Below are 26,566 nucleotides of genomic sequence, written 5' to 3'. Positions count from 1 at the left end.
ATGACATTGTCACGATGGCTCATGTGGTTTCTACTACCCCGAGTGTGTGCTTCGATCGTCTCAAACTGCTGGGAGATAATGAACTACTATAACTATGATTCATCACTCATGTTGCTTTCTTCCGGTGTCTATGTCGTCATTTTCACACTCGCGCTCTCCTGTTGCTACATCTGATAAATGAAGGAAATGCAAGTCTTCCGACTGAAAGGTGAACGAGATACCCCGTGGGCATGTCGCCAACATCGTGCACCTTTTGTCGGAGAGAAGTTATGGTTCAGGCCAACCGGATGACGTATTTCCGGTCAATGCACAACTCCGCCAACAGACCTTGCTATCATGGCTGACCAGACCTTCGGAACACGCTGGGCATTTTAACTGCAATGACGAGTCCACTTCTGTCTGTCTCCCCGTGTTTCTGTCCCCCTTGCCACTGCATCCTCCATACTTTCCGTTCTCAAACAACTGTCACTCCTTTTGTTTCGATCCCGCGCAAGAAGACTGTCAACGGATCTTTACTCGGATTAGCCTTACCCCCTTATTCCTCTCCCCTCCGTCAAACCCCACCCCCTCCTTTTTTCTGCGCACAATCACAGAAGTCGATAAAGTCTGAGGGTGCGAAAGTAAAATACAACCAGTCCGTCTTTTAGAATACAGACAGCGCACCAGAATGTTCGAGCTCTATTTTCTGTCTGCCGTAGAAATACCCGGATTTTCGCTACGTCGGCGTCGGATATTGAAAAATGGCGTGGGTGTCGATTTCCTGACGTCATAGGTGTGCAAAATGAATGTGTGCAATATGTCGCCGCTATATGGCCGCGGGGCCATCTCGGACACATTTAAATATAAAAGGTCGCTTCTTAATGTAACAGAACGCGCACGATCGAGAAATTTGTTGATCTGTACTTAAGCGCTGAAAAAAATTAAATGATTCATCGCAGGCATAGATGTATCAAACTGAAATACTTCCATTCACTGTTTTTGTTTTCTATCGGTGATTTATTAAAAAGTGTGCTTAATTGTCAGTCGTCAGCTATTGGTATAGATTGTTAAACTACATTAAAGGAGTTGACGACTCGTATACCTGCTGTATTCCATCGATAAAATATCGTCCTGAGGACACTATTTTAACAATTTATTAAATTAAAAGGAGTGTCTGTTTTTAGCTCTTCTGTCCCGCTGTTATATGGCTACAAAAAAACATGGTTATGATATTTTATTGCTTCTGCGCTCGGGCATTCTATTTTTAGCGCAGACCGACATGTCTTATGAAAGTGACACATAAATTTTCTTTGGAATGTTGCTCAGATTAATTTGGAGCGTACACAAACACATTCACGTAAAAATACTCGCAGGCACGCACATACACTGTCACGACCACATACCCACCCGGTCACACATGGCGAGACGTGTGTGTATATATATATTAATATATTGACGTTATTCTGATTTTATGAGTACTGTTACACCTAATATCGTATCACACACTGTACCAGCACATTTATACATTACATACTGGGTAATACCTGTTTCATGAAGTCAAGTAATATCATTGTCATCGGGACATTTGCGCACACAGACGAGTATCACTCGACATGATGTAATCTGTTAATTAATTGGCCGGGATTTCGGAAGGAATTATAAGATCTTTGAATTTTCGGACCAAATCCCTTTCCGTACACGTTCCAGTGTAATGACCGATACATCATTCCTTCCGTCCCTATTTTACTGTTTGGTAAACGTATTAATTATAGGACTCATTATCAATTACATAATAATTCTCTTTTTCTTTGGTTGGAGAACACGTGATCCAAATCGGGAAAGTTTTCTTTAAATTTGAACTTGGATTTCTTTCAATTGTCGATTTTTAAATGGATGAAATGATTTTTTAAAAAAAAACATGAACATTCTTTTATTGAACGATTGTACCTTTCTGTTCCTTCAACACTTTTCTGACGTCTGCTACAATGGCGAAGTGACGTATCGCTGTGGCTTCTCCATCCTCAAGTAGCTCATCCTGTATTGCTTTGTGTTTACGTATGACAGACTGCACGCTATGTATTCAAACTGCCACGAAATATTTAGTCTTTTATCTTTCCCGAAACAGCTTCGCAAACATTTGCATTTAATGCTCGGGTTTTCTGCCAGCAAGCCAACAATACCGGACGATCAAAAATAGCAGTCGGCAGTTTTCGTTACTCCACGGAACCGACGGCCATCTTCCTGGCTTCTGATTGGTCGGACGTTTTCCCCTAACTGAATTAGACCAAAATGGCGACGCTGGTGGAAGGCAGAGAGTACGGTCTCGCTTCGAATGGATCAACCAGCGGAAACAAAACTTTTATTCATTTGAAATTAACCGATTCAGCATTGAGAGCCCTTGAAGAATTCTCCAAAAGCAGGGTAAGGATAGTTTTCATTGTTCAATTTTCCGAATTCTCTAGAATATCGCGTAACTTCGGCCTTTTAAATGCAGACTTCGCAGTTTTGAGCTCTCTTTGAGGATAGATAAGCCAAAACATTCTTCGGGGAGAAATTACTGTTAATGGTATTTTAAGTTATGAGTGTATCAATGATCCCGGAGGACATTGAAGAACTTAAACTGCTATGGTTTCTGTCAGATTTTTTTAGAAACACGCGTTTGAAGATCAACATATGGGTTTATTACTGTTGTCTGATATCGAGACTTGTTTGGTTGCTCCAACTGTGGTTTCGCTGAGAGATAACTGCTTGTAAAATAGGATAAGTGTTTGTCGATATTTAAAGTAGGTATAAAGTAGACGGAGACACGAGCTTATGTATTTCCAGTACTTTTAGGAAGGGAGCAGTAAGGCTAACAGTACAAATTCCTATCCTGATCATACATACACGATCTCCATATGGTGTTAAGGTATGCATTGTTGGATCAGCAGAACTACAGCCACACTCGATACGGTATTGTACTCATGAAAGTGTACTAAAAATAAAGAGACACCAGATGCGTGTTATGCAGATTTTTGTTTTCTGAGTACAAACCTTCCAATGAGACTGGCTATTGGAGAAATAAATGATTCAGATTCTGACTTCACAGTTTCCACTGGACCAACAGTTGGAAACTGGTTTTTTATTTATTCTTGACTGGTTAGGTTGCTAGCGAATTTGTTTTCTATATCAAAACCTTCTCAAGTATCAACATTTATTCTAAACCAACACTTTTTACACTTAAAGAAATTATGAATATTCCTTGATTTTCGCATCAGGGACAGTCGTACGCTGTATGTGGTTGTCAGCTTTACTTAAATGCAAGCAATTATCTGCAATTATTATGACACATATCACTATGAAATACTCTTAGTAGAAAGAAAAAGAGAAATCTGGTCCATAATTAATATAAAATATATCGTCTGTGCATATACACAATAATAAAGTAGCAAATTTTATGAAGAATATAGGTGTCCCTATAAACTGTTCTTTTGTTTCAGGATATTTGTGAAGATCTTTTGAATAATGTTAAATTTTAACAGTTGACTGCTAACCCAGTATTTTAATTTTTTTTACTGGAGAGTTGTTAAATAATCTGTTAAGGTTGAGCATTAGTCTTAGTTTACCAGCCAAAATGGTGGAATTGTAAACATGCATAATATTTACTTCTTAAACTAGTGTAAGGTGGTTGTAAGTTTAAATGGGGCCTGTGTAACTAGTATTCTACTTATGATTCTAAACCTTGATTTGTGGGAGCTGTAAGTACAAGCAAATCAAGTTACAGAGTGTACATTAGGTTTATATGAAAGAGCTACAAAGTTGCAACACTGTCCAAATACTCAGACATCAAATGAAATCTTATTGGAGATTTTGTAGTGCATTTTACTGGTCTCCAGATTACAGGAGTCTGAGGACTTTGTGTGTGTGCCTGTGCGCCCAGGGAGCGATAGGTGCAGATAATGTTAGCCTTATTTGCTAAAGGCTTGAATTTGTGGGCATATTTTTCTTTACAGGACAATATCTTCAATCCTGTAATTAATTTTTTTAATTATTTTTATTCGTGGTGGATTCTCTGAGTTTCTTTTATGCTTTTTCGTTTACTAGAGGGCTTGGTAAAAGCACATGTGATTGTCATTGCAATAATCCCTCGTTTATCGCGGGAGATGCATTCCAGAACCACCTGCGATAACCGAAAATCCACAAAATGGAACAGTATATTTATTTACTTATTTATACACTATATTAAGGCTTTATAAAGTCTCCCCCATACTTTTACGCTACATAAACCTTTTCGATTTCCTTAATAACCATTTCCACACTGTTCTGCGCAGGTATTGTACCTTTACAGTAAATAAAAGAACAAACACATATATGTCCTGTACTGTAGAGTAATACAGTACCTGTAATAGAACAAAAGATGAAAAAGTACACAACACGCTGCTGTACTGAGCCAATCGGGGGCTGGGATACAACGCATCACTCTCTGGTTGGTTGCTTCTCCAGCAACCAGCCAATCGTGTGTTTACAATTGTGATTAGGTGCATAGCGTCTCAGGCAATGGATGCTGGTTCTCGTTTCAGAGTAAATACCTGCACTGTTAACTGTAATTCATATTAATTTTATTTTTTATAATATTTCTTTATTGTTAGAATTAATATTAGTAATATATTTTTATACACTTTGGGCTCTTTTCATCTAAAAATTCATAAAATATACATTATTTTCCACTGATCGAATTTCTCAGAAAATCCGCGAAGAAGCGTAGATCCAGGAATCATTTTTCCCATTAATTTCTTATAAAACCCTGCGAAATAGTGATGCCGCAAAAGGTGAGCCGCCTACTGGCGAGGGATTACTGTATTTATTAAAAGTGATGTCTAGTCATAATTATGTGATTTGAGCAATATAAACAAGAAAATACTCATTGCCTTGGTGACAATTTGGGGGTTGATTATTCATGGGGGATTGCTAATGGGTTTGTGGTTGGTCTTATACTTCTTTTATTGTCTTTTTATAACTAGATGGTTCAGCTCTGTTTTCTCTTTGACTTTTTTTAAAAATTTCACCCACAGAGACATTAAGCTCATCAATATTTGGACAAAGTGCCGTCTAAATTTGGTTATGCAAACATGTCTTTCAGCGGTTCATATTTTTATTTGAATTCCCATCATCACCATACAAAAGGCATGGCATTTGTGGAAACTATTATAGAAGAATATTTCCTGAGTCCCTTATTAAAATGAAAGACAAGAAATATCAGCTCTTTATGCAAATGCTATTTTTAGCCCTATTGGCTAGAATACAACAAAATTTCTGCTGCATGATTTGCCACATGCTTACAATGGTATGCTTGCTGCCTATTTCATAAATTAATATTTTTAGAAATACATTTCCATTCTTGGTTTTGACAGCTTCTCATAGGAAGACTTGGATGACTCCTTTATAAATGATTTATTTTAGCACCAGCTTAGATGCTGGAAGAGTGTTTCAGCTGCTGCAGGGCATCCGAGGCTGACTCAGTCAATCTAAAAGCAAATGTCTGAGCCAATATTTGGGTTATTGATAGGTGACCACCACAGTCATTTGCTGAACTCAACACAGATGGTGATGGCTGGTTGGCTGCTCGTCATATCTCCCTGCTTGTTGCCCTTTTGAGTGGCAAAAATATGGCAGCCGTTTTTCCATGATCGGAGAAAAGACAATAAATTTAGCTGTATGAGATATGTCATAGATCTGATACATACTTTGGTAAAGAGGAAATGGATTTTATGAATGCTGATCTTTTATCACAGTAGAAAATTAGCTTGGAGTATACAGATTTGTGTGTGTTAGTAAATACTATTTGTGGCAAAAGTTTGTCTAAAATTAGTGTCCTTCTTGTTATTATTATTATAGGATATCAAGAGTATTTATTAAAGCAGAAAGGGGTCAGATATGCCAGCATGTCTTTTTGTGTTAGATAAAAGTGAGTAGCAGATAAATATACATTGAAGTGACATGTAAGTTAAAATGGAAAATGAGACAACCAGCAAACCTAGAAACCTTCCAGATGACAAATGAGTGGTTATTGCTAGTCGAAAACTAAACATTCCATATTTCTCAGTGGAACAGCGCGTGTATTGTAAATATAATGCTGCTGTTAAACTGCAGTTTCCACCAGTCACTGTCCAAATTAGAAACTGGCCGAGAAAAAACAAAATTAAAAATGAGTCAAGGAAGAACTAGGTCATGTAGCTTTTCAAAAGAGAAAAGGGAGCGGTTTCAGTTCGCTCAGGAAGGAGGTTACTTGAGAGGCCGTGTTTGGTCACGGATAGCTGGAGCACCTTTATTTGATTGTAAATTTACGATAATCAGTTACCAGTGCAGCAGAAAATTAAGTTGAAAGCGGCAAAACTCAGATCACAACAGACGACTTAAGATTGAGAGAAGAAAAGAAGAAGCCAAGATCTGTGTACAAAAGTTGATTACGCAGGCGAGAGGCTAGGACCTCAGGAATTAATATGGCGGTGGACACAGGGCGTTTGGCTGAGGGTTAGACATAAAGCACATAAGATGGGCAGCCAGGCGGTGACCAAGTACAAAGGATTGTCTCTTGGGTCACCGTGCCACACGGGGAAGCACACTGGTGGAAGCTGCGTGTGTGTCGTCCGGGAGGTGAGGGGTTAGGCGGGGGAGGGGTAATCGTCTGCCATTTGCCCAGTGCGTGGTCCCCTCCCCTCTCCTCCAGGTGGCTGTGTTCACGTATGTGTATCCCTAGATTCTGCCTTTGGAGCTGATGTTGACACTGGCTTTTGCCCTAGTGTGTCATGTGCCGGGCCGGCCAGTGTGTGTGTGTGCGCACGTGTTGATCGTCTTTTCAAGACTTAAGATTACGGACCTTAAAACCTGCCATACGTACTCGTGTGTGCACAGTCTTGCACTACCACCACCCACTCCAAACCCTCCCCGCGTTGACGATACATTTTTTAAAAGAGATTTTTTAATGCTGGCTGATGACGAAAGGGTTTCCATTAAAAAAATTAATAAGGAGTGTTGTTGGTGGGAAAACGCCAGAAAAAAATACAAGGCAATTGGTGTATGAGGTACAAACAGCACTTTTCGCAAACTGAAATTTTTAAAGCGTAATATATTTCGGTTTCTATTATGTTATCTTTTAGTTCCATTTGACCGTAGTCAACTTTTCGGTTGTTGTGGGTAAGCTTGGAATAAAATCCTGTTATATGCATTTTGTATTTATATTTCTTTCGAAGGTATTATGACACCCTATAGTGTGGAGTTGTTTTGTGTACCGCAGCGGGAGCCGAGAAGGAATGTGTGTGCGCGTGAAGATGCTACAAGTACAGCAGCTTGTCAACAGAATCTTGAGCCTACGCGTGCCTGCAGATGGCGGCAGCACAAGGCGTGGCGTTCTGGGACCACGCTGATCATTTGCGTAGCCTGTTGACGCCAGCTGCGATGGTGTCATTCGCCGCCGCCGTCGAACTTTTAGACGAAGTGGATGGCCGATAGACTTAAAAGGATCGGAAAAACAACCACTCTCGGTGATGATGGATTCTCTGGTGCCGTTGTTTGCCGGGCGTGAAATCGTCTGCTGGCCGAACGTTTCTTCCTTCTGAACCAAACTTTCCGCTGCAGACTCCAAGGAGTTCTCTTTTATCCCTTATTAAATAGAATGTTGGCCTTACTTAACAGGATGCAGATAATAAGGAAGGCGACAAACAGCCCCCGCATGGTGCAAGGGTTAGAATAGAAATGCTCGCACGAAAGTGCTTGAAAACAGTGATACTGATGGGCACGCGTCCAAATGTTGTGGTTGTTGTTTAGTCATCTGTCAACAAACCCGACCTTGCCAGGCTGCCTTGGGTCTTTTAGCATTTGTTGCCTTCCAGCTTTGACGTAGTACACAGATATTCCTCATCTGTCCATCGTTGCCGGCATCTGTCAGCAGAGTAGCTTGCATTCATTGGCTTGATCGTATCATAGTATGGAATGGTATGCTGGTGCCCATTTCTTAAAATTTTTAGTAACCTCCGAGCATTTTCTTGAGTTTATTAGCACTATTGTTGATAAAATTCAACATCTTCAATGGCATGAACGGTTAGAATTTCCAAGCATTTTTATTTGTGATATTCCTTTTGTGAAACTAAGCAAAACCGCCCTGGTGTTACAACTGCACCCTTCAGAATGAAAACCAATTCTTGTTTAGCTGAATAGGGTTCTGGTGGTGTAATAGAGTTGATGTCATCAACAATGTGGGTGCAATCTGTAAATAGCATTTTACACACTCCAAGAGTTCCTGTTTTCTGACTGTTGACTAGCGTAATCTCAGGAGCTGACCGGCCTTCGGAGCCCCATTCTCCAGATTGATAGCTCGTCCTCCAAGTAGCAACAAAGATTGAATTGCTGCTGAGGAATCTCTGTGCAAGCACAGCCCCTCTTTTGTCCTCAGTCCTCGACCAGGCCGCTAGTGTCGCTCTAGCTTTACCACCACCCCTCTGTTCTGCCCGTTTCCTCTTCTGTACTATATGTTTGTATAACATACCGGGTGGGCGGGGAGGGTTGTCTGTCAGAACCGTTAACGACTGTAGATCAAAAGTGCTAAAGATGCACTGTTGCACCTCTTTCGCATCGGGCGGCTCATTGCGAGCCATCCACCTTTTACCAAACACTTGGCACAACCAGCAGAAGGAGGGGTCAACACGAGGTCAACGTGTGTCACCTGGTAAGGATCGCAGCATTGTCGCTGCCGCAGTCAGGTGCTTTGATAAGCCACTAGCTGTCAGTGGCTTTCTTGTTCCCCCCCCACTCCAACTTTTTCTCTCTGGACCACTAAGAAGTTGTGGTGTGAGGCTGTTTGTTATCGTGTTTACTTAGGCCGCAGGGAGTCAACAAGCGTGCACCGCGCCCGGGTTAAAAAAAAAAAGTTGCTAGCCAATGGGGAGAGAAATGCAGCTTCTACCATCACCACCAGCTGTTGGCCAGAGGGATGACCCAGATACACCAGCCGCTATTATAGGGGTAACAGAGAGCAGTGCACCGTGAAGTGACGGCGGGAAGGGGGGCTAGGGGCCGTCAGGTTGCGCAGGATACTGTAATAGGACAATTGCTTGTAGGATATGTAAGCATGGTGTCCTTGGAACTGTCCTCCCCACAGATATGTCTATTTATTACCAGAGGTGCCTTTTGGAGGTAGATCTTTCGCGGTATATATTAATGAGAGGGGGGGGGGTGTTGAGTGGAAAAGTGTGAGTTGATGACAGGAGGCAGGTCGGCGTTGGTCACACAGCATTCAACTTAATATATTGAGTAGAATGCCCATACATTTTTAAAAAGTTTTAGAAAGGGGGTGGTGTTCAGCTTTCTTAAGAGAAATAACACTCAAAATCTTATAAATCAGACAGTGCAAAGGCTTTGGGGTGTTGTATAACAGCTACTACTACAAGTACAAGCTGTATAACAAGGGGCTGTATCTGTGCAGAGTACCAGGTGACATTATTTATGGCCTGTCTTTCTTGTAACCCTATTCACCGTCATTGGCTGTGAGCATAACAAACAGGATGCTGGTCAGCAAGCCTCTCACAGGCCAAACATCAGATTATGCAGAGTGAAGGTGCTTGAGAAGCTTTAGTCCTAGCTGTTGTATAGTCTTCATGCCTGTACCTAAGAACTTCTCAGTGAAATATCCAGAAAGGCCCAACAGTAATATTTTCTTTAATTTAATAATTAAGTTATTTACAAGTCTAGACAATCTTCACAGAAAGTGGTCAGATCTGTGATATCAGAGTATGGCAACATTCATGTCATCATAGCTACAGCCAGTGGGACAGATAAAATATATATACTCTGTGTGTGTGTATGCATGCATATGCATGTTGAGAATGTCAATGTGAATGCTTACATTTCAAACAGAAGGAAGAGTGGGATGGGATAAGCATGTTGTACTGAACTTGACCCAATTAATGAAAAAGTAAATTGACTCAGTGGGCCCTTATGCCCAAGCCTTCGATATCCACCAAAACCAATCTGATCCTCTTTCTGGTCAAGAAACTTTTTCTGTTGCTATTAGATCATTTTGTTCTGTGCTGCCAAACATATGTTGGTGTTTAACAGTGTACAGTCAGGTGTGGTTGAGGAGAGAGGTGGCGAATCTTAACATATTGCAGGTAGTTGAGATTAATACTTAAATAATACATGGCATTAATGTATCAATGCTGTTATTTTTGTGAATGTCTGTTTCACAGGATGGCTGCAGCAGGAAACCAACCATCCAGTTCACTGGCAGCACAGGGGTGAGTTGGCGTCCCGTCCACCCCTTCTTTCATTTATCATATTTAACATGGTCAAATGTCAAGGCTTTTTTCATGTCATAGTCTGTGTTCACTTTTATCATACATAGTTTGATATTTTGGCATGATCACATCATGCTGGGTGCTGTAGCAGGTGTAACAAGACAAGTGGCTGACCTCGCAGTGTGATACAGATGTTGGGTATCTTCCTGTTACATTTTGGGATGGGATGTGAAAGTTATTGACATCTGGTTAGGGCCAATGTAGGAAAGTGCTGCATGTCTCATTGCTGCATGAGGGAGAGGGACTGTGATGTGTTTTGTATCATGATGCTTTGTTAAAAGTAGTTTCAGCTGTTCTGGGATGTGGGTAGTGTTGTTAGGGAGGCAAAGGTAGTGCTGAGGGTTCTGGGATGTTGGTAGTGTTGGAGACAAAGGGATGGGTGGGTGGAGTTGGAATGCTTGTGGATTGCCTCACACTACTACTTACTTTTCAGGTTATGCGCATTCCTGGCCAAACGTCCTCTCATGACCCAAAAGCTGAGCGGCAGTTCCAGCTGTCTCTCACCAAAATCCTGGGGGATGACAATGGAAGCTTTGACTGCATCAGACAAACCGCCACAAGGTAAACTACATTTCCTCCCCCTCCTCACACACACACTGTGTGTAGTATAAAATCAAGTCCTTTATTTCATCAAAGGGTAGAGAAGAACATAGGTGAAACTGCCTATAGAGGTTTTGACCAGTCATTATGTTTTACCAGCTTTCCACTAAAGTGAAGTTCAGTAGTAATAACAATGGTGTAAACAATAGGTTTAAACTTGTAACATCATCACGATTCATTTATTAGTTATGTATCAAGATGACGAAGGCATATTGACAAAGCTAATTTGGTCATATTGAGCACCAGCTGGGGTGCTAGGCTTCACTTTGGTTGATTTCATATGGCCACAGCTTTTTTAGTTATTGTGCAGCGAAACAATTAAACTCTCTCCCTCTCCATATCTGCCACCTACCCACCATGTCAGCCATGCAACTTTCTCCTTTTCTCCCTTTCTCTCCCATCTCGTTTTTTCCTTCATTCTCTTTCCATCTGTCATCAGTACCATTCTTAGTAGAACATTTATATTTTGCATAGTTAAGGTACATTGCAATTTTTCTATGTTATGTCATATGTTATATGATAACATCTTAAAAGAACAGAAAAAGTAAACATAAATGATGCCTACCTATTTGTAAGATTGGACAATAGAATGATATGAGGAGTACCACCATAACTGTTGAATACCAGAATAATGTATCTTTAAATTTGTTGGTTTGCTGGTGTGTGTAGACCCAGTGGCAGCAGCTTACAGTGCCAGGGAACAATGCAGTACAAGATCGTCACGCATGCTAACAATGATGTGTACACAGACACGCGCAAAAAAATCACCCTGGCAGACTCTGAGCTCAAGAAGTCTTGGTATGTTTCATTATCTCAGCTTTTTGTTCTGAAAGGTAGAATTGTACATTTAGAGAAGAAATTTTAGAAAATTGTTTCTCTTTTTTTTTTTTTGGCCATCTCCAAGGATTGTAGAAATCACCTCCATTGATTTGGAATACTGTTATATTGTTTTTAAAAGCATTTCAGTATTTTTTTTTTTAATTTACAGTTGCTGCATATTTAGGCTGTATTCTTTATATAGCAAAAAGAATGGTTAATGAAGGATTTTTGCTTTTGTATTTTATAGTGCAAAGGAAATCAAAATGGGTGGGCGCTTTGGCAGCAAGAAGATCAAGAAGGTTGTTTCCAGTAGTGCCTACAAATCCTCAAACCCAGTCAAAGCTCCTAGCATAGCCCCACGCATCACTCCACCTACAGCTTCGTCAAGTTCTCCAGTGTCAAGTTCTGCTGTCAGCAGTCGTCTAACCCCACCTTTTGGTGGCAACAATCACTCACCTCATCGACCTAACACCCTTGCATTGAATGGCAACCGACCTGCCAGCAAGCCCTTTATGTCTGTTAATAATGGTGCCAGCAAGCCTAGTTCTCACAGTAGTAAACAGACTTCTGGTGTGCTTAGCATGCCATACAGGTACTTATTTTAGAAAGTTTGTCTAAATGCTTTCCCTTTGCCCTCTGTAACTCCTTTTAGGATGACATAAAAATAGTTTGAAACAAAATAATGTGAAAAAAATTAATAAGATGCACTTAAGAAGAAAAGGGGATGGAATCAGTTTCTTGCTTTATGGTAATTCAGCTCCCTTTCTTCCATTTTAAAACAAAATTTAATGATAAATTTTCTTCATACATTGTGCAGAAGTTTTTTGATACAGGTTCTTTTTCACAGGGATCGTATTATCCACATTCTCGCTCTTCGGCCTTACAAGAAACCAGAACTGTTGGCAAGACTCATGAAGGGTAAATATTTTTTAATTTTATTTGATGTGGATTACAGTAGATGCCTTCAATCTGCATATGTGGATAAATTAAAAAAAAAAAAAAACTAATTTGGTGTTGCAGAATTAAGATTAGGTCCTCAGTTTATTAAAAATAGACTTGCTGATTAGAGATTCTTTAAGAATGATTTGTGTTAAAAAAATTTCCATGGCTGTAGAAGATCAAAGTTAAGTGCATTACTGAATGAATTTCTGGAGAGATTTGCAAACTTTGTCTTGGAAGGGAGGTAATCAAGAAGTAAATTTTTTTTTTGATACATAATTATTATCCAAAATGGCACAAGTTCACAAATTAAAAGGAAAGTTTTTAAAACTTAATAATGCATTAATTAAGATAAATAACTATTTAGCGGTTCAGCTTTTAACCAGCATAAGCTGTCTTTTTCCAGAGCTTAGAATATTTTTACTATCTTTGCAGATGGAATTCGTGAGAAAGATAAAAACTCTTTAGGTCCCATCCTGCAGCAGGTTGGCAGCATGAACAAAGACAACTCTTACAGCCTTGCTCGTCATGCTTGGCAGGATGTTCGTGTTGACTGGGCTCATTACACTGAGGAAGAACGTGAGCTGGTCAAGAAGTACGTCTACAGACTAGCTGACTATTTAAAATAATGGTTTATATTTATTTTATTCCCTTTGTGTATATATTAAATCTTTTTTTTTTTTCAGTTTGCTGTGCATTGGTGTGGCATCAATTATAGATGTATTTCATTTGCATTCTGCTGTATTTCTCTTTTAGTTTAGTTCATTCCTTGTTACTCCTGGAGGAGCACATGGCCGCAACACATGTTTCTCTTTTAGTTCCACATAATTTTCTAAGCTTGTCAAAGAAACCTTTTAAAGTGGTTGTCTTTTAAATTTAAGATTTTTGTATGTAGGAATTTGCACCGGCATGAGTCACGGATGTCCATATCACCGTCCATTTCTCCTGCTGCCAGGACACCAGACAGTCCCTCACCTCCCCAGGTATTTTCAATGGCCATGTGTAGAGTTGATTCTTGTAGCCTATATGCGCTTAAAGGACAACGGAAGCACTCAGCAAAAATCCTTGGACATATAGCATAAATTATCAAAAACATATTCCGGTGGTATTTTTCTTTTGATCACACATTGATCAATGAAGAAAATGGGAGCCAGGAAAAGGGTAGTCTGTATGAATTTGAAGAGAAAAGATTTGATCCTTGGTAAACCCTATGTGTTGGGCTGTTCCTGGGTAAAAAAGTCGCTTCTTTAACATGACAGCATGTACGATATTTCTATATTTGACTTGAAAGCATGCATAGATTTGTTTAACTGAGCCATGCTCGCTATTACAAATACTACTTGTGCTTAACATACCTCTCTACCATAGAGTAATTTTCCTTTGCTACTGGCAGTTGAGAATTCTGATGTTTGAAGGCTTATATCTTGAAAATTAAGCATAATTGTGTACTCATATTTTGGGAATTATTTAAAAACCCAATCATAAAGAAAAAATGGTGCACTCATGTTGTCTTTTAAGTGTGAAACATGCTTAAATAGAAGAGTTTCTTAACATCTTTGTCTTAAACGTTTTTTTTTTCCATATATGTATGCAGCTGTGTTGATAGCATCCACTTTTCTTAACATGGGGAAAACCTTTACAATGTAAAAAATCTCAAGTTTTGGAGTTTTTTCCACCTCATTATTGTGGTTTTTCTCGAAGTTATGACATCACTGATAATCGGTCACTGTACTTGTGATGCAGAAGCGACCTTTGGAGGAGGTTCCAGATATCCCTGTCAAAAAAGTACGAATATCTCATGAACATCAGAACAGTCACGTAAATGGCAAAGTCTCCAATGGAATGAATGGTGTGGTGGAGGCGTCTGCTGTGAATGCATTATTCAACATGACCCATAAAACTAATGTGCTTACTGGAGAGAGCAAAAGCAGAAATGGTGTAAGTGCTTCCTCACCAGTGCCAGAGTCACCCAGTTCTAATCGAGAAAACCAAGAAAAAGGTATGGCTGTTTTACCTTTTGTTAATAGACAGTAAGTGTTCCAATTGATTTAAACAGCCGCTGTTTCATCTTCTCTCATTATGCCGCTTTAAAGATACTCAGAAACTACTTGCACACTTTACTTCAGGAAGAAGGCAACTGCAGTGATAATTCTGTTGATAAAATTTGACTTCAGTAGAGAACAAATCACTAATAAGAGGGCAAGAAAAAGTCTGTCTACGATAGACGGATTTTTGGAATGACAAATATAGAGATTTTATCTCAGAAAGGTACTGCATCCCATAACCTCAAGATTGATGGAGCAAGTGATATAAGTGGTTCATTAACATTCAGCTTTATCATTTTTTATTCCAGGAACTTTTTTTTTAAAGTATACATTTTATTTAGGAAGTTTGATTGAAAAAAGAGCTTCGTTTTCCTGAGATATTTCTTGTGCATGCATTTTCATGTCCTGACACCTGCATCAGAATATGAACAAACATGCTTGAGCTCTGATATATTCAAGGTACCAGAGATTTCATTTGCTTTGTTGAATTTTGTTTTTTCAGGGTTGGATCCCAATGATACATCTTCATCACCAGACTATGTCACGTAAGTATGCAAAATAAATCCCTTGGTTTTCCTGAAGTAAAACTGAAATGTGGAATATTCTAATGGACTGGCTAACATGGTTGTACAGCAGGAGGCAAGTCTGGTTTAACTGTCCTTATCAGTTCATCTCTATTTTTTTTCACATTTTGGCTGTCTTGTGACCTGATCTTTCCTTTGAAATAAAAATAAAATCGCATGACGTAAAGTGGTTTAGGGCAATAAAATTTATGGTGCTGTGCCTATTTTATAACAGGCAGTACCCTAGCATAGAAGATGGAGATCAACGCATGCGCTACAAGCAGGATTTCAATGAACACTATGAGGAGTACCGGCGGCTGCATGAAAAAGTGCAGAACGTTGCTCGTCGCTTTCAGTATCTTCGGGAACGTATCAGCAACACGAAAGAGGGCACACAAGATTATGAGGTGAGTGGTGACCGTATAGTTTCAATAATAAGTAATACTTGTTTTATAGATGTTTCTGCATGGATGTAGAGTGATGTCCCCTCACCTAACTCCTAACTGCCTGGAGAGAGCAGAGCTATGTCATTTTTTTATTTTAATTGATGTCTTCCTCATATTGGACTTGTGATTGTGTGTGTCTTTGACGGGCCTGCCAGTGTGCGCTTGGAATATGCTGCCTCTGTCGGTGGCTTCGGTTCTTTTCTGATACGCAGACTTCACGATTGGCACAGTTGTGTGGGCTTCTTGTCGTCTTGACCTTCTGTTGATCTGTGAACTTTTGTTTATGCTGGACTCATTTCTGTTTCCAGTCAGACTTGTGCTGTCTGTTGGATTTGTTGCATTTGCTATGGGGTGTATTGTGGCTTTTATGATGTTTTTATATTTGGACTGTGGGTTGTTTGTGTTGTATGTGGACGCTTCCCTGTGACACAGTTCGCTGAACACTGACATTTTGTCGCCACATCATCGTCTGCATCACCTTCTGTCATTTGTGAAGTGCCTTGAGCTGTCCACAGGACAGGATAAGGCACTATACAAGCAAATACTTATTATTTATTTGTACATTAATATATAATACTATAATGTATATTTTTCCAATTTTTTTGTTTGGAAATAATAGAGGGTTGGGTTTTTTGGCAGTAATTTAATATTTCATGGATGTATACTGACACGACAAATCAATGTTTGGATGTGCAGGTACTGAAGAAAAAAGTACTTCAGGAATATCAACAGCAGAAAAATGATACCAAGTTCCAAGAGCACAAACGTCGGGTGGACTACTTACATGCGAAACTGGGCCATATCAAGCGCCTCATTAATGAGTTTGACCAACGCTTTCAGGTGTCCACGCGCAGCTAGCCAGAGCTTCCACTGGCCGCTTCTTGCCCCATCTCCCCAAAAGATCCCCTTACCACACTACTTCCCCACTCTTACCGGCCCTAGCAGGCACCTGCATCTTCCCTCCAGGTGCTGTGTTCCCATGGGTCCAGAAAATGGCCAGTGTTCCCATTTGTTTCTGCAAAAAACCACTTGTCAGTAGACATTTGCTGAAGCCTTCATATTTGATTCTACCCAGTCCACATTTGACTGCATCAAGCGCTTGAGAGAATCTTGCCACAAGATGTTCCTGCTCATGACGTCAAAATTTCCAGGTTAGCTGCCATGACAGACAAGAAAGCTTTCATGCACAGTGCATGTTTGTGCATTACCTGCAGGCTGATGCTCCCTGCCTGTCCGAACTGTTGTCTGTGTTGTGAAAAGAGTAGTGTATCATGAGCCATCGCCGTGGGAGAGGTTGGATGTACTTTGGATGGTCTGCACCTTAAAGTTGATGTAATGTGTGTGACCACAAGAGGGGACCCTGGACATAGCACAAGCTATGCTCAAGAAGTTATGTTTTTCAATGTCATTTCTTCACAAGGTGAGACAGGACTTGATGACTGCATTGTCTTTCTTTCCAAGCATTGGACTTGCTGGTAAGGACTAGCCACTCAGTTACAAATTAATATGACAGCACCACCAGCAAGCTCAATCTTAATGGAGTTTAAAGAGTGCACGTTTTCATGTGGAAAATGGAAATGGCAACTTGGATTTTGTAAACATGCTTCACAAAAGCTGCTCATAGATGTGATTTCCACAGCTGTCCACCCTTACCTAATAAGTGAGCTTCTGCTGCCTGCTTTAAAAAGCCGGAGTGATGACCCAGCTGCAAGTGGCAGGTTGGTGGCGCCCAAGGTTGAATTGTCAAATATGACTTACTGATAACAGCATGTGAATGGGAGGAGAGAGAATGAAGTTGTGAAACATTGCCTAAACTGTGATCTAAATTGTGACGGCATGATGACATGCCACAGCTGTATGTGTGCATCATTGGATGTGTGTAAGTGCGTACAAAACATACCTTGTACAGGAGAACAGTGTGATCAGTGGTGTGATCTTGGGCTTAGAACTGCAGTTGTGCAAATCAAGATTTAAGCTGGCTAGGTTATTTTTTGGGTTTTTTTCCCCTTGTTCCATCGCTTAAGTTAATGCTGTGATTTACTTCTCTATCTTTTGAACCTAATTTCCCTCCCTCCCTTATTGTAATCCATTAGCCATTCCTTGCTGCCATCATAACTGAAGCAGTTAGGATTTGTGTGTATATATTTGATACTTGTTCCTAAATTTTCTGCTGAGAAACGTTCTAAAACATTATAAATAAATTCTGCGAAGGCTAATTTTTAATTGCACTGAGAATTAAGCTACTCCATGCAATTCAGATAATTGTTAATAAAGAACTCCAACCCCCTATATCAGTGGCTGAAAGAAAATGTGATGGGTCATTATGAAAAGAAGCAGAATTGGTGAGGAAAAAATCAACTAAAAATGAAAACAAAACAAAAAAACAAGAAGCATTTTACTCCCAGGTCTGTCAATTTCCTGTGAACCATAGTAGTCAAAATATTATATGCTAGCTTTTAATTCGTGCGTGATTTGAGGGTATTCTTGTTAAACTTCTTGATGTTTTTGTACAGTAGCTGATTTTTCTGAATGTTAACACAGGTAAAAGTGTTAGCTTTGACCTATATCACATCTTGTATTGGAATTCACAGTGTAAATGATTTGATTAAAAAGAAATGCCAAGAAGGGTCTTCCTTATGTTACCTCTGCTGTCCAGACTTGATGGCTTCATCAAGCTGCAGTGTTTGCTTCATTTTACTTCTAGTCAGAAGGGTGCCCTGGTTAAAGGGGCCACAGTAACACTGTTACTGTACAAGTAATACAGTATATAAAACAGTACAAAATGAGATTTCATAGAGTTAATGGGGCATTGAATTTTGAAACAAAAGTAGACATGGAAAAAATGGATGCAATGAAATAAGTGGATATAAGATGTGTCTGCATATGCATGTAATCATGTAGCACCCAGAACGTCTTCCATTCTACCCATCTGCTGGCTCTCACAGCACAGATTTTGTTTGCCTTTGACTCTGTATACATGGCATGGTGTGTGGAAAAGATTGCAAGAATAGTACAAGGCACAGGAAACCCTGTACCCTTGAAGTATCAAAAACTCTGTCTACCTGATATGCTTTAACTACTGTGTTGAATAGAAACAGCATTTTTTGTATTGTGGATATTCTAGGATGTAAAAGTGCAGTGCATGACGTGTCACAATTAAAAAGTCTTAAGTATACAGTAAATACCTGCAGCTGTGAGTTTTGTGTACATGCATGGCTGAGTAATGGAGAGAGAATTATTGGTGTACTTGCAGTTGATGAGTAATTTGAAGGAAAACTGACATCTTCTGGATGGTATTCTTCATTCTATTGCAACTAACTGCTGATGAATATCAAACTGTGCTGGGTGTGAATTGCATTTTTCCTTATACTGTATGCTTTGTGTAAGTTTGGATTTGCATCTTTGCATCAGGCTTGAGTTGTTGAAATTACAAAAGGGTTGAAAGATGGTCACCAAGATAATTCAAAAAGCAGCGGTTTCTCATCCATGATGCATTTAAATCTTGCAAGAATTCATAAGTAGCAAATGGAATTTCTTGTGCACAAAGGAGAGAAAGGATCCTTGTTTTTATTTTTTGAAGAATAATGAAAAATATACTAATAATCTGCCTCTGTGTATGTGTCTGGGTACATGCTTGCATCACTTAAATTGCAGGGTTGTAATAAAGGGTTGTTGAAAGGACAAATTTACTTAGCACCAGTTTTCTGTTTTGGCAGGTAGTTAATGAACACTGTTGGGGTTTTAGCAGCTTATTCTCATGGCTAGAAGCATGTTTGTGGCAATGAATTTTGTAAATGAAATGCAACCAATTATAGAGGTGTGTGTATGAAAATGTTTCCATTTTTCAATGATGTTTTGATAAGGTGTCCACAGCAACTAAGAAAATATTTCATCTTTTATCTAATTTTGAAATCCACATTGTATTTGCTTCACCATCACAGGCCGGACTGATAGCACTGCATTTGTTGGTTCATGTAACAGATGAATTATTGGGGTTGATGGCAGAAAGGTGTCTGCATTTGTAATCACATGTTAACAGGGCAGAAAGGCTGTTCCTGAGACTCCAGTGTTTGTGTTCACCCAGCACTGAGAGATCAGTGCTGAGAAGTATGGGAAATTTAGCTTGAAGGTCTTGATGCAATGCCAGTATCCCTTTAGAAATCCTGGCAGACATGTTGGATAATTTCTTTTCAAACGAATGTGATGTGTCTGTGACCTTACTTTTTACAATGTCAGATAAGTGGTCATATCAGTGCAGTAGCTAGCTAGTCTTGTTAGAAATCGCCTAATTGCAGCTGCATAGAAATTTGTCAATTTCAGACATCTGCATTTACACCACACCAATTATCCATAGATATACTTGTATGTATTTCTACATGGCAGTCTCTAGACAGGAGAATTGCACAAACATATCAGTTTTTTCCTGTCTTCATGGGAGTGCATTGTGAAAACATTTTCAGGAAGTATAAGCTCTTGCTTTGAGCTGGGATGGTTGTGTGGTTGTATGCAGCCACTCGGCCACTACTGCTAGCTAACCAACCATTTTTTGAAGTGGGTCACAAAAGTGCTGCCAACAAATAAGAAGTGCTTCAAAATATTTTATCTTTCTCTTTCACATTTTTAATGACCTTAACAAGTGAGAATGTACCTAAAAACATAAGTAAAAAAGATGTGGATGGTTTGTGGAATTGTAGGCATAGTAGTAGTATAATTTCAGTACAACAGACCAGTGGGAATATGAAAAGGAAAATGTGCTTTAAAAAGGATGATACTGCAAAAAAAAAAATTCCAGTGAATAGTTCCCCTCCCCCCCAATATTTCTCTGTGAATTTTGTTAAGTGTTAATGACTTGCATGTAACTGCAGATGGAAAGAAATGTCAAATTTAAACCATTCTTTACCAGCTTTGGAAATGTTTGACTGCTGATAATGAATGCTGTTCTGTCGTATCGCTCAACTTGATTCTTGCTGTTAATGAGTGCTCTGCAGCCATTACTGCCTGATTTATTTTGTGTCATGTTTGGATTTTGGTGGTCAAGTATGCAGACTTTACCATGTTTTATATTTGTACTTATGTTTGAATCTTAGGTAACAAGATCTGTATATTTGCTTGAGATTTAAACTTACAATGTGTATATCAGCATAGTGTGGACAGCATCTCATGGAAAGGGTGCTAATGAATGAAAATGGACAAGCAGTCCTGGATGCTGAAACTCAGCTTTGAATGGCAAGCATGGCTACAGTAGTGACTTTCACTTCCTTTCCTTGTAATATTTTGAGGGGAAAATGTGTGATGTCATTTTCAGATGTAACAGGCTGTGAATAACATACCTTCGGCACAACATAGACGAAACTGTTCTCCTAGCTGTACAAGAACATATTCCTGTGAGAAAGTCAAAATGTAGCAGAAAATTGAAAAGTGCTAAGATGAAGGTGATAACAAAGTGCCTTGTTTGATAGTAGAAAGAAGACCATGGTGAAAATTAGAAGGGGAGGGGATTGTTTTGAGGGCTTTTAGATCTGGTTGTTTAGAAGCCATCAACCCTTGAAAAACATTAGCAGCAAACAGTAATTACATTGTTGATATTTGACAACCTCAAAGATAAAGTGGTCACATCTTAATGGGAAAATGGAATGATTAGAAGAGAATTTTGTCATTGATTAAATCAACAGTGGTGTTGGTCAGCCCTGCCATGTGTAAAATTTTACTTAAAAGTTTACTTCGATGTGGCAGGTAGGGGATTTTTAATGGTGTCTGGAAGCAGAATGTTACAGTAGCTAGTGCAGATATGTGAGTGTGAGTAAATGAGAGACTTATTTATGATTCCTTCCTCCCCTCCACCCAACCCAACACTTCCTGTTTAAAGTCCCTGATTATTCATTTCTTGTCTGTTGCCAAAGCAAGATCACTGGTAATACAAACCAGAATGAAATGGTAAAGATTAGCCTTTGGTGCCTTTAAAAGCTGTGATTGTCCAGAAGGCGTGATGGTCAGTGAAAAGTCATTTTCTGCACATCCCTGATGTGGGCTTTTGAGAAGTGTCTCCGAACAGATATTCCTTACTTTGAAAGCCATTTTGCTGTCAGGTGTTAAAGATAATAATGTAAATAAATTGAGGCCCTGAAGCAATTGTACGTACATCATGCAAAAATGATCATGACCCATCCCTTGTTGGGATAGAATGTAGGGATGTGTTGGTGTAAAGGGTAGTGCTGACAATGTCATAGCTATTCAGTAGATAGCTTACCTTGCTGCACTGGAGTATGGCTGTGGGCTAGTCTGTTATATATAAAAATACGATCTCTTGTTTCAAGGAGTTTGTGTCATGGCCTTGTGTTGCCAAGTTGTATTATGAGAAGAAACATTAAGTGATGTAAAGTATGTATTTATAATTATTTTCATGTTAATTTTGGTGAGTGTGGAATTTAAGAAAAAATTATGCACGTGTGTGATTTGAATGAACTGTTGATGCCCCAAAGAGACTTTAAGGCAAAAACAAAAAAAAAGAAAAAAAAAAGAGAAAAATGTATTAAAAGTGAACACAAAAAAGAAACATGAGAATCCAGTAAGAATGTGAGAGTATTATAAGAGTGTGCACATGTAAATGAATTAAAGAGATTAAGTATGGAAAGGCCATGGTATTTTTCTGTATTTACCATGGCTCAAACATTCAACACAACTGACTGCTCATGGATGATAGCAATTCAAAAGAGAAAGCAACCTAGTGTGTGTCTTCATAGAGACAGTACACTTTTTTTTTTTTTTTTTGCCAGGTGCTTGCTCTGCTCCTTGAATCACGGACAAAGATTTACGCTTAGCCAAATAACAGCTCAAGAACATGGAGATAACCAAATCTGGTGTGATCCAGACATGGTCCTCTAACTGGGCTGTCTCTTTGCTTGTGCCATTTCTGGACAAGCAGCCATTAGTGCTGCTGCCTAGGATTCGCACACTATTAACATATTTGCTGGGTGAGAGGGGATGTACCCCCCGTTTTTTTTTAAATTGACTGTGCTCCACAAAGCAATGTGAGCAGTGAAAGGTTTTTGTTGATTTAGCCATATTGGTGCAACAGAAGTAATGGGCTATGTACTGATGGGAGAGACACTTTTCATAGACTGACTTACCTGTCATTGTATTCACAATTGTTTTCATGTCATGGACTGTTGTTCATTTTCAACACCATACCTGTGAAGTATTTACCTAAAGATCTTTCATGACCAGAGCAGCAGAATGGGAGTGTCTCACACCTGTACATTGTTCAGATACAAAGGCTAGGGTGAGAGAGCCTGTTTTTGATAATTGTACAAAGTGCTCTTAGGAAAGAATAGCAACATTGTGAAAATGCCCAATGAAAAGGTTGTTAGAAAGGGCACATCAGTGTAAAACTACTTCAAAATGATACTTGCACCTTTCACTAACTGCTCTAGTACTTTCTGAGTAAACATCAGATTGCAATGTGTTTGGCTGATTGGATGCATGGTTGGTGCAAGTTGTATTCCAGGCCGACATTCTGAAAAGTAGCTGTACTGAAATATCATTTGTGATTGCCATGTGGCAAATCATGTACTAATAACTCATAATCAAGGAGCCAGGACTGGTGAGAATTGTACAAGGTGCTATGTGGGTGTTCATTTCACTATCCAACGATGTATAACAGTGTTGATTGTACAGACAGCTTCTTTGTGCCGACTCTGGACATTGCATGTTTTCTCAGAATCAACACTGTGCATGTCGCTATGGCAGCCATGTTTTGAACTTTATAGCAACCACACAGTGCTGCACAGCATTTTGAGGAGGAGTTTGTGTGTTGACTTCTTCCCCTCTACCACAGCAAATAAAGCATTGCAAAAGTTTGCATTTGTTATGTATTGTATGTTAATGGTGTTGTAGCTAAAGGCACTCAGATAAACTTGCATTAATTATGTGAAAACATTCCCAACCTAGCAAAGACTATTTCCATGCAGTTCATACAAGAGCTGTATGTGCACTCGCCTATCGCGTTTTACAGTGCGCTGCGCAAGAGGTTCTATAAACTTGTAAGATTATGGAATCTTATGAACTAAGTGAACTACAAATTTTGTAAGTTTGTTTTATCATGCTACTTCCCAAAATCTATGTAAGAAAAAAAAACCACACACACAAATGTACATTAAGCCTTTGAACTCCCCTCGCGAACTTGAGTGGGAACTACAGAGACCAAGATTTCGTTTTCATTACGAACGTTATTACATGTCCGTAGTTTCATTCATCACAAAGATATGCTGATTTGATATTACCCAGTGGGGCTACATAGGGTCACCAACTTTTATTACGGGACTGTTGGCAGACGATTTTTTTCCAGTTAACTACTAAAACGAGGCATAAGACTACAAAGCTTCCGGTTTAGTAATAAGTCTTGTAACAGCGGAGAACGATACACATCCATGATAGGGTGCCTATGGTTCTTATAGGGTTGTAGATTTATGGGTAGGCAAAATAAAATAAGTCAAGTGTTTTTTAGCGAATAGCTGATATAACTTGCAGTCAGGTCCTTAGAAAAAAAGGTTATTTGGTGTAAAGTGTGTTCACAGTATTCTCTCGCCCCACTGCTCAAACCCTCTCATTCCCGTCAAAATGTAGGGGACATAACTATTTCTGTTTTCAATGGCCTGTTGTCTCGTATAAAAGATTGGGTCCGACTCGGCGAGAAGTGAGGATACTAAACAAGCCAGACTGAAGTGATTACCGAGGCATGGCTACTACTTTCACCAGCACCGCGTATGCTCCTCGCCTCCCGCCCCAAGGTCTAACCATTCTTTCCTGATTTAAGTATGGGTGCGACATCTCCATCCTGGAAAAAAAGATCAACCTGGGGCGGGAAATAAAATTCTGAATGACTGGGAGGGGACGGGCAGTGAAAAAGCACGAGGAAGTCAACGGTAAAAAGGAGGGGGAACTACAGGAAGAAAGTTCGAATAATCGTAATTACTTGACGTGCAATTTTAAGACCAATGGAGTGCATGATTTGATGTGTTGCCCCGTTATCTTCCATACAATAAACAATCTATTTTTTTTTTTAATTTCCTTTCAGAATGGCTTGTTCAGAACACATATTCCTGACTAAACAAAACAGGTTGTTTGCTTATTATTTTAAAAGAAACATGCACCATTTCAAAAGCTCTCTCTCACACACACAGAAGAGAGGAGCAAAAACGACCCCTCCTGCTAAAGACGTAACCTTTAAAATGAGAGTATGTCTCTAAGATTGAAACAGGTAATCTCCAGAAAAGAGAGAATCTGAGAAATTTATAATGTGGAAATACTAACAAATGTGTAGTAGTACAGTTGGATAATGTTTTGATGAAGATCACAGCTTTTTTGATGGACGAAAAAGAACCATTTAATACTGTAAAATAACAATTTCCCTCAAAAATTAAAAACTGCCCAAGGCAGAGATAGCTCCCTAATAGGTAATTGTTCACTTAGGCAGGATACTTCTTACTGAGCTGAAACTATACTGAGTTTGATTGCTTGAAGTTTCTATGTGCTTTAAATCATAGCATTTATTGTCAGAATACTAAGTTTGATTTATTTTTGTCACTAATAATTCTTCAGATTTTGTGAAATGTCACCATGAAAAAAGTGGTGTGATGTTTGGATTCGACCTACTTCAGTCCCAAAAGACATTTTAGCTCGCACCCACGCGTAAGGAATAAGTTTATTTGTGTGCATGGACAACAGTGACAGACAGCCATTTTCAAACTAAAAAACTTGGGGAAATTTGTTTATGCAAGTGGCAAGGCAGCAAAGAAAGTCATCATGCCTGAAAAGTTGGAATGTGTAGTTTCCAACATAAATGGTTTAAAGAAAAAGATTACAAAACTCTATATTGTGGGACAAAAAAGACAAAAGCGCAGTGAGGAATTTGCAATGTATCCTTGAATATTGCTTCCATAAATGACGCTAGTTTAAAAGTACACATGAAAACTGAAAAATATGGGAAAAATAAGAAACACCACAGAGCTGAAACTTTTTCAGAAAATTGCTAATCAAATTGTGCACCATGTTATATTTTCTTTTTGTAATTTATACATCTGCAATAAATTAAAATAAGTGACATGGCCTGGAGTTTTGTTTGCACGACAAGAAAACATCCTTGTGTGGTCCTTAAAATAGGTTTCCCTGTCCTTATTTTTAGTTTGATCAGATCTGTATGAACTTTGGTTGAATAACGTCAGAAGCTACAGTCACATCAAAAAAATTGTAATGCCTGTTTTTCATGACAACAATGCTTTCTACTAACTCGTTCACAACTTTTGAATTCATCAGCCTGTTTAACTTGTGTTAACCTTTTGGTTATGTCCACAGTTCTCACTCGACTGAGGTAGGTTGCTACTTTAAAGGTGACCATTTACAATAAATGGGCATAAGATTCTGTATAACTTTTCCTATAAAATTTGCACCTGCAGATTTGAAAATCTTCATAATTACAGCTCATTTCATCTGTATTTAATGATTTAAAACCAGTATTTATAAGCCGATTTCACATCAGTATTATCTTGGGGGATGAAGTACACCTCATTTGCTGTTGTAAACAGAGGGGCTTTGCTTTTAGATTCAGAACATACCATATGGACATCTAACACATCTGGACGTAGGTGACAATTACAAGATGTTATCAAAGCCATGGCCACTTTAAATTTGGCCACAACCCATTTTAAATATTTACAGATGTGGCATTTTTTTTCATATTCACTCACGTGAATGCACACATAAAAAGTTGAGCTTTTAAAGGAAATTTTCATGCACTCTAGATCTGGAGTTGACTGTTCAATGACAGTAAATGGATCTAAAAGGAAAAAAAA

At 39.1% G+C, this 26,566-nt stretch overlaps 1 protein-coding gene across 1 annotated transcript; it reads left to right on the top strand.

Moving 5' to 3' along the window:
* The first annotated feature begins 2,239 nt into the window (after positions 1-2,239).
* On the top strand, positions 2,240-23,575 carry LOC112553785 (RNA polymerase II elongation factor ELL-like). Its single transcript, XM_025221231.1, has 12 exons — positions 2,240-2,400; positions 10,200-10,247; positions 10,741-10,868; positions 11,577-11,705; positions 11,974-12,318; positions 12,574-12,644; positions 13,101-13,260; positions 13,561-13,648; positions 14,409-14,664; positions 15,213-15,255; positions 15,509-15,680; positions 16,416-23,575. The coding sequence occupies exons 1-12, from the start codon at positions 2,269-2,271 to the stop codon at positions 16,575-16,577; spliced, it is 1,734 nt and encodes a 577-aa protein (XP_025077016.1). The 5' UTR covers positions 2,240-2,268; the 3' UTR covers positions 16,578-23,575.
* Positions 23,576-26,566: the final 2,991 nt, after the last annotated feature.

This window comes from Pomacea canaliculata, linkage group LG13 (genome assembly GCF_003073045.1).
Source record: "Pomacea canaliculata isolate SZHN2017 linkage group LG13, ASM307304v1, whole genome shotgun sequence".
Lineage (NCBI taxonomy): Eukaryota > Metazoa > Mollusca > Gastropoda > Architaenioglossa > Ampullariidae > Pomacea > Pomacea canaliculata.
This window is presented reverse-complemented; position numbering and strand designations above follow the sequence as displayed.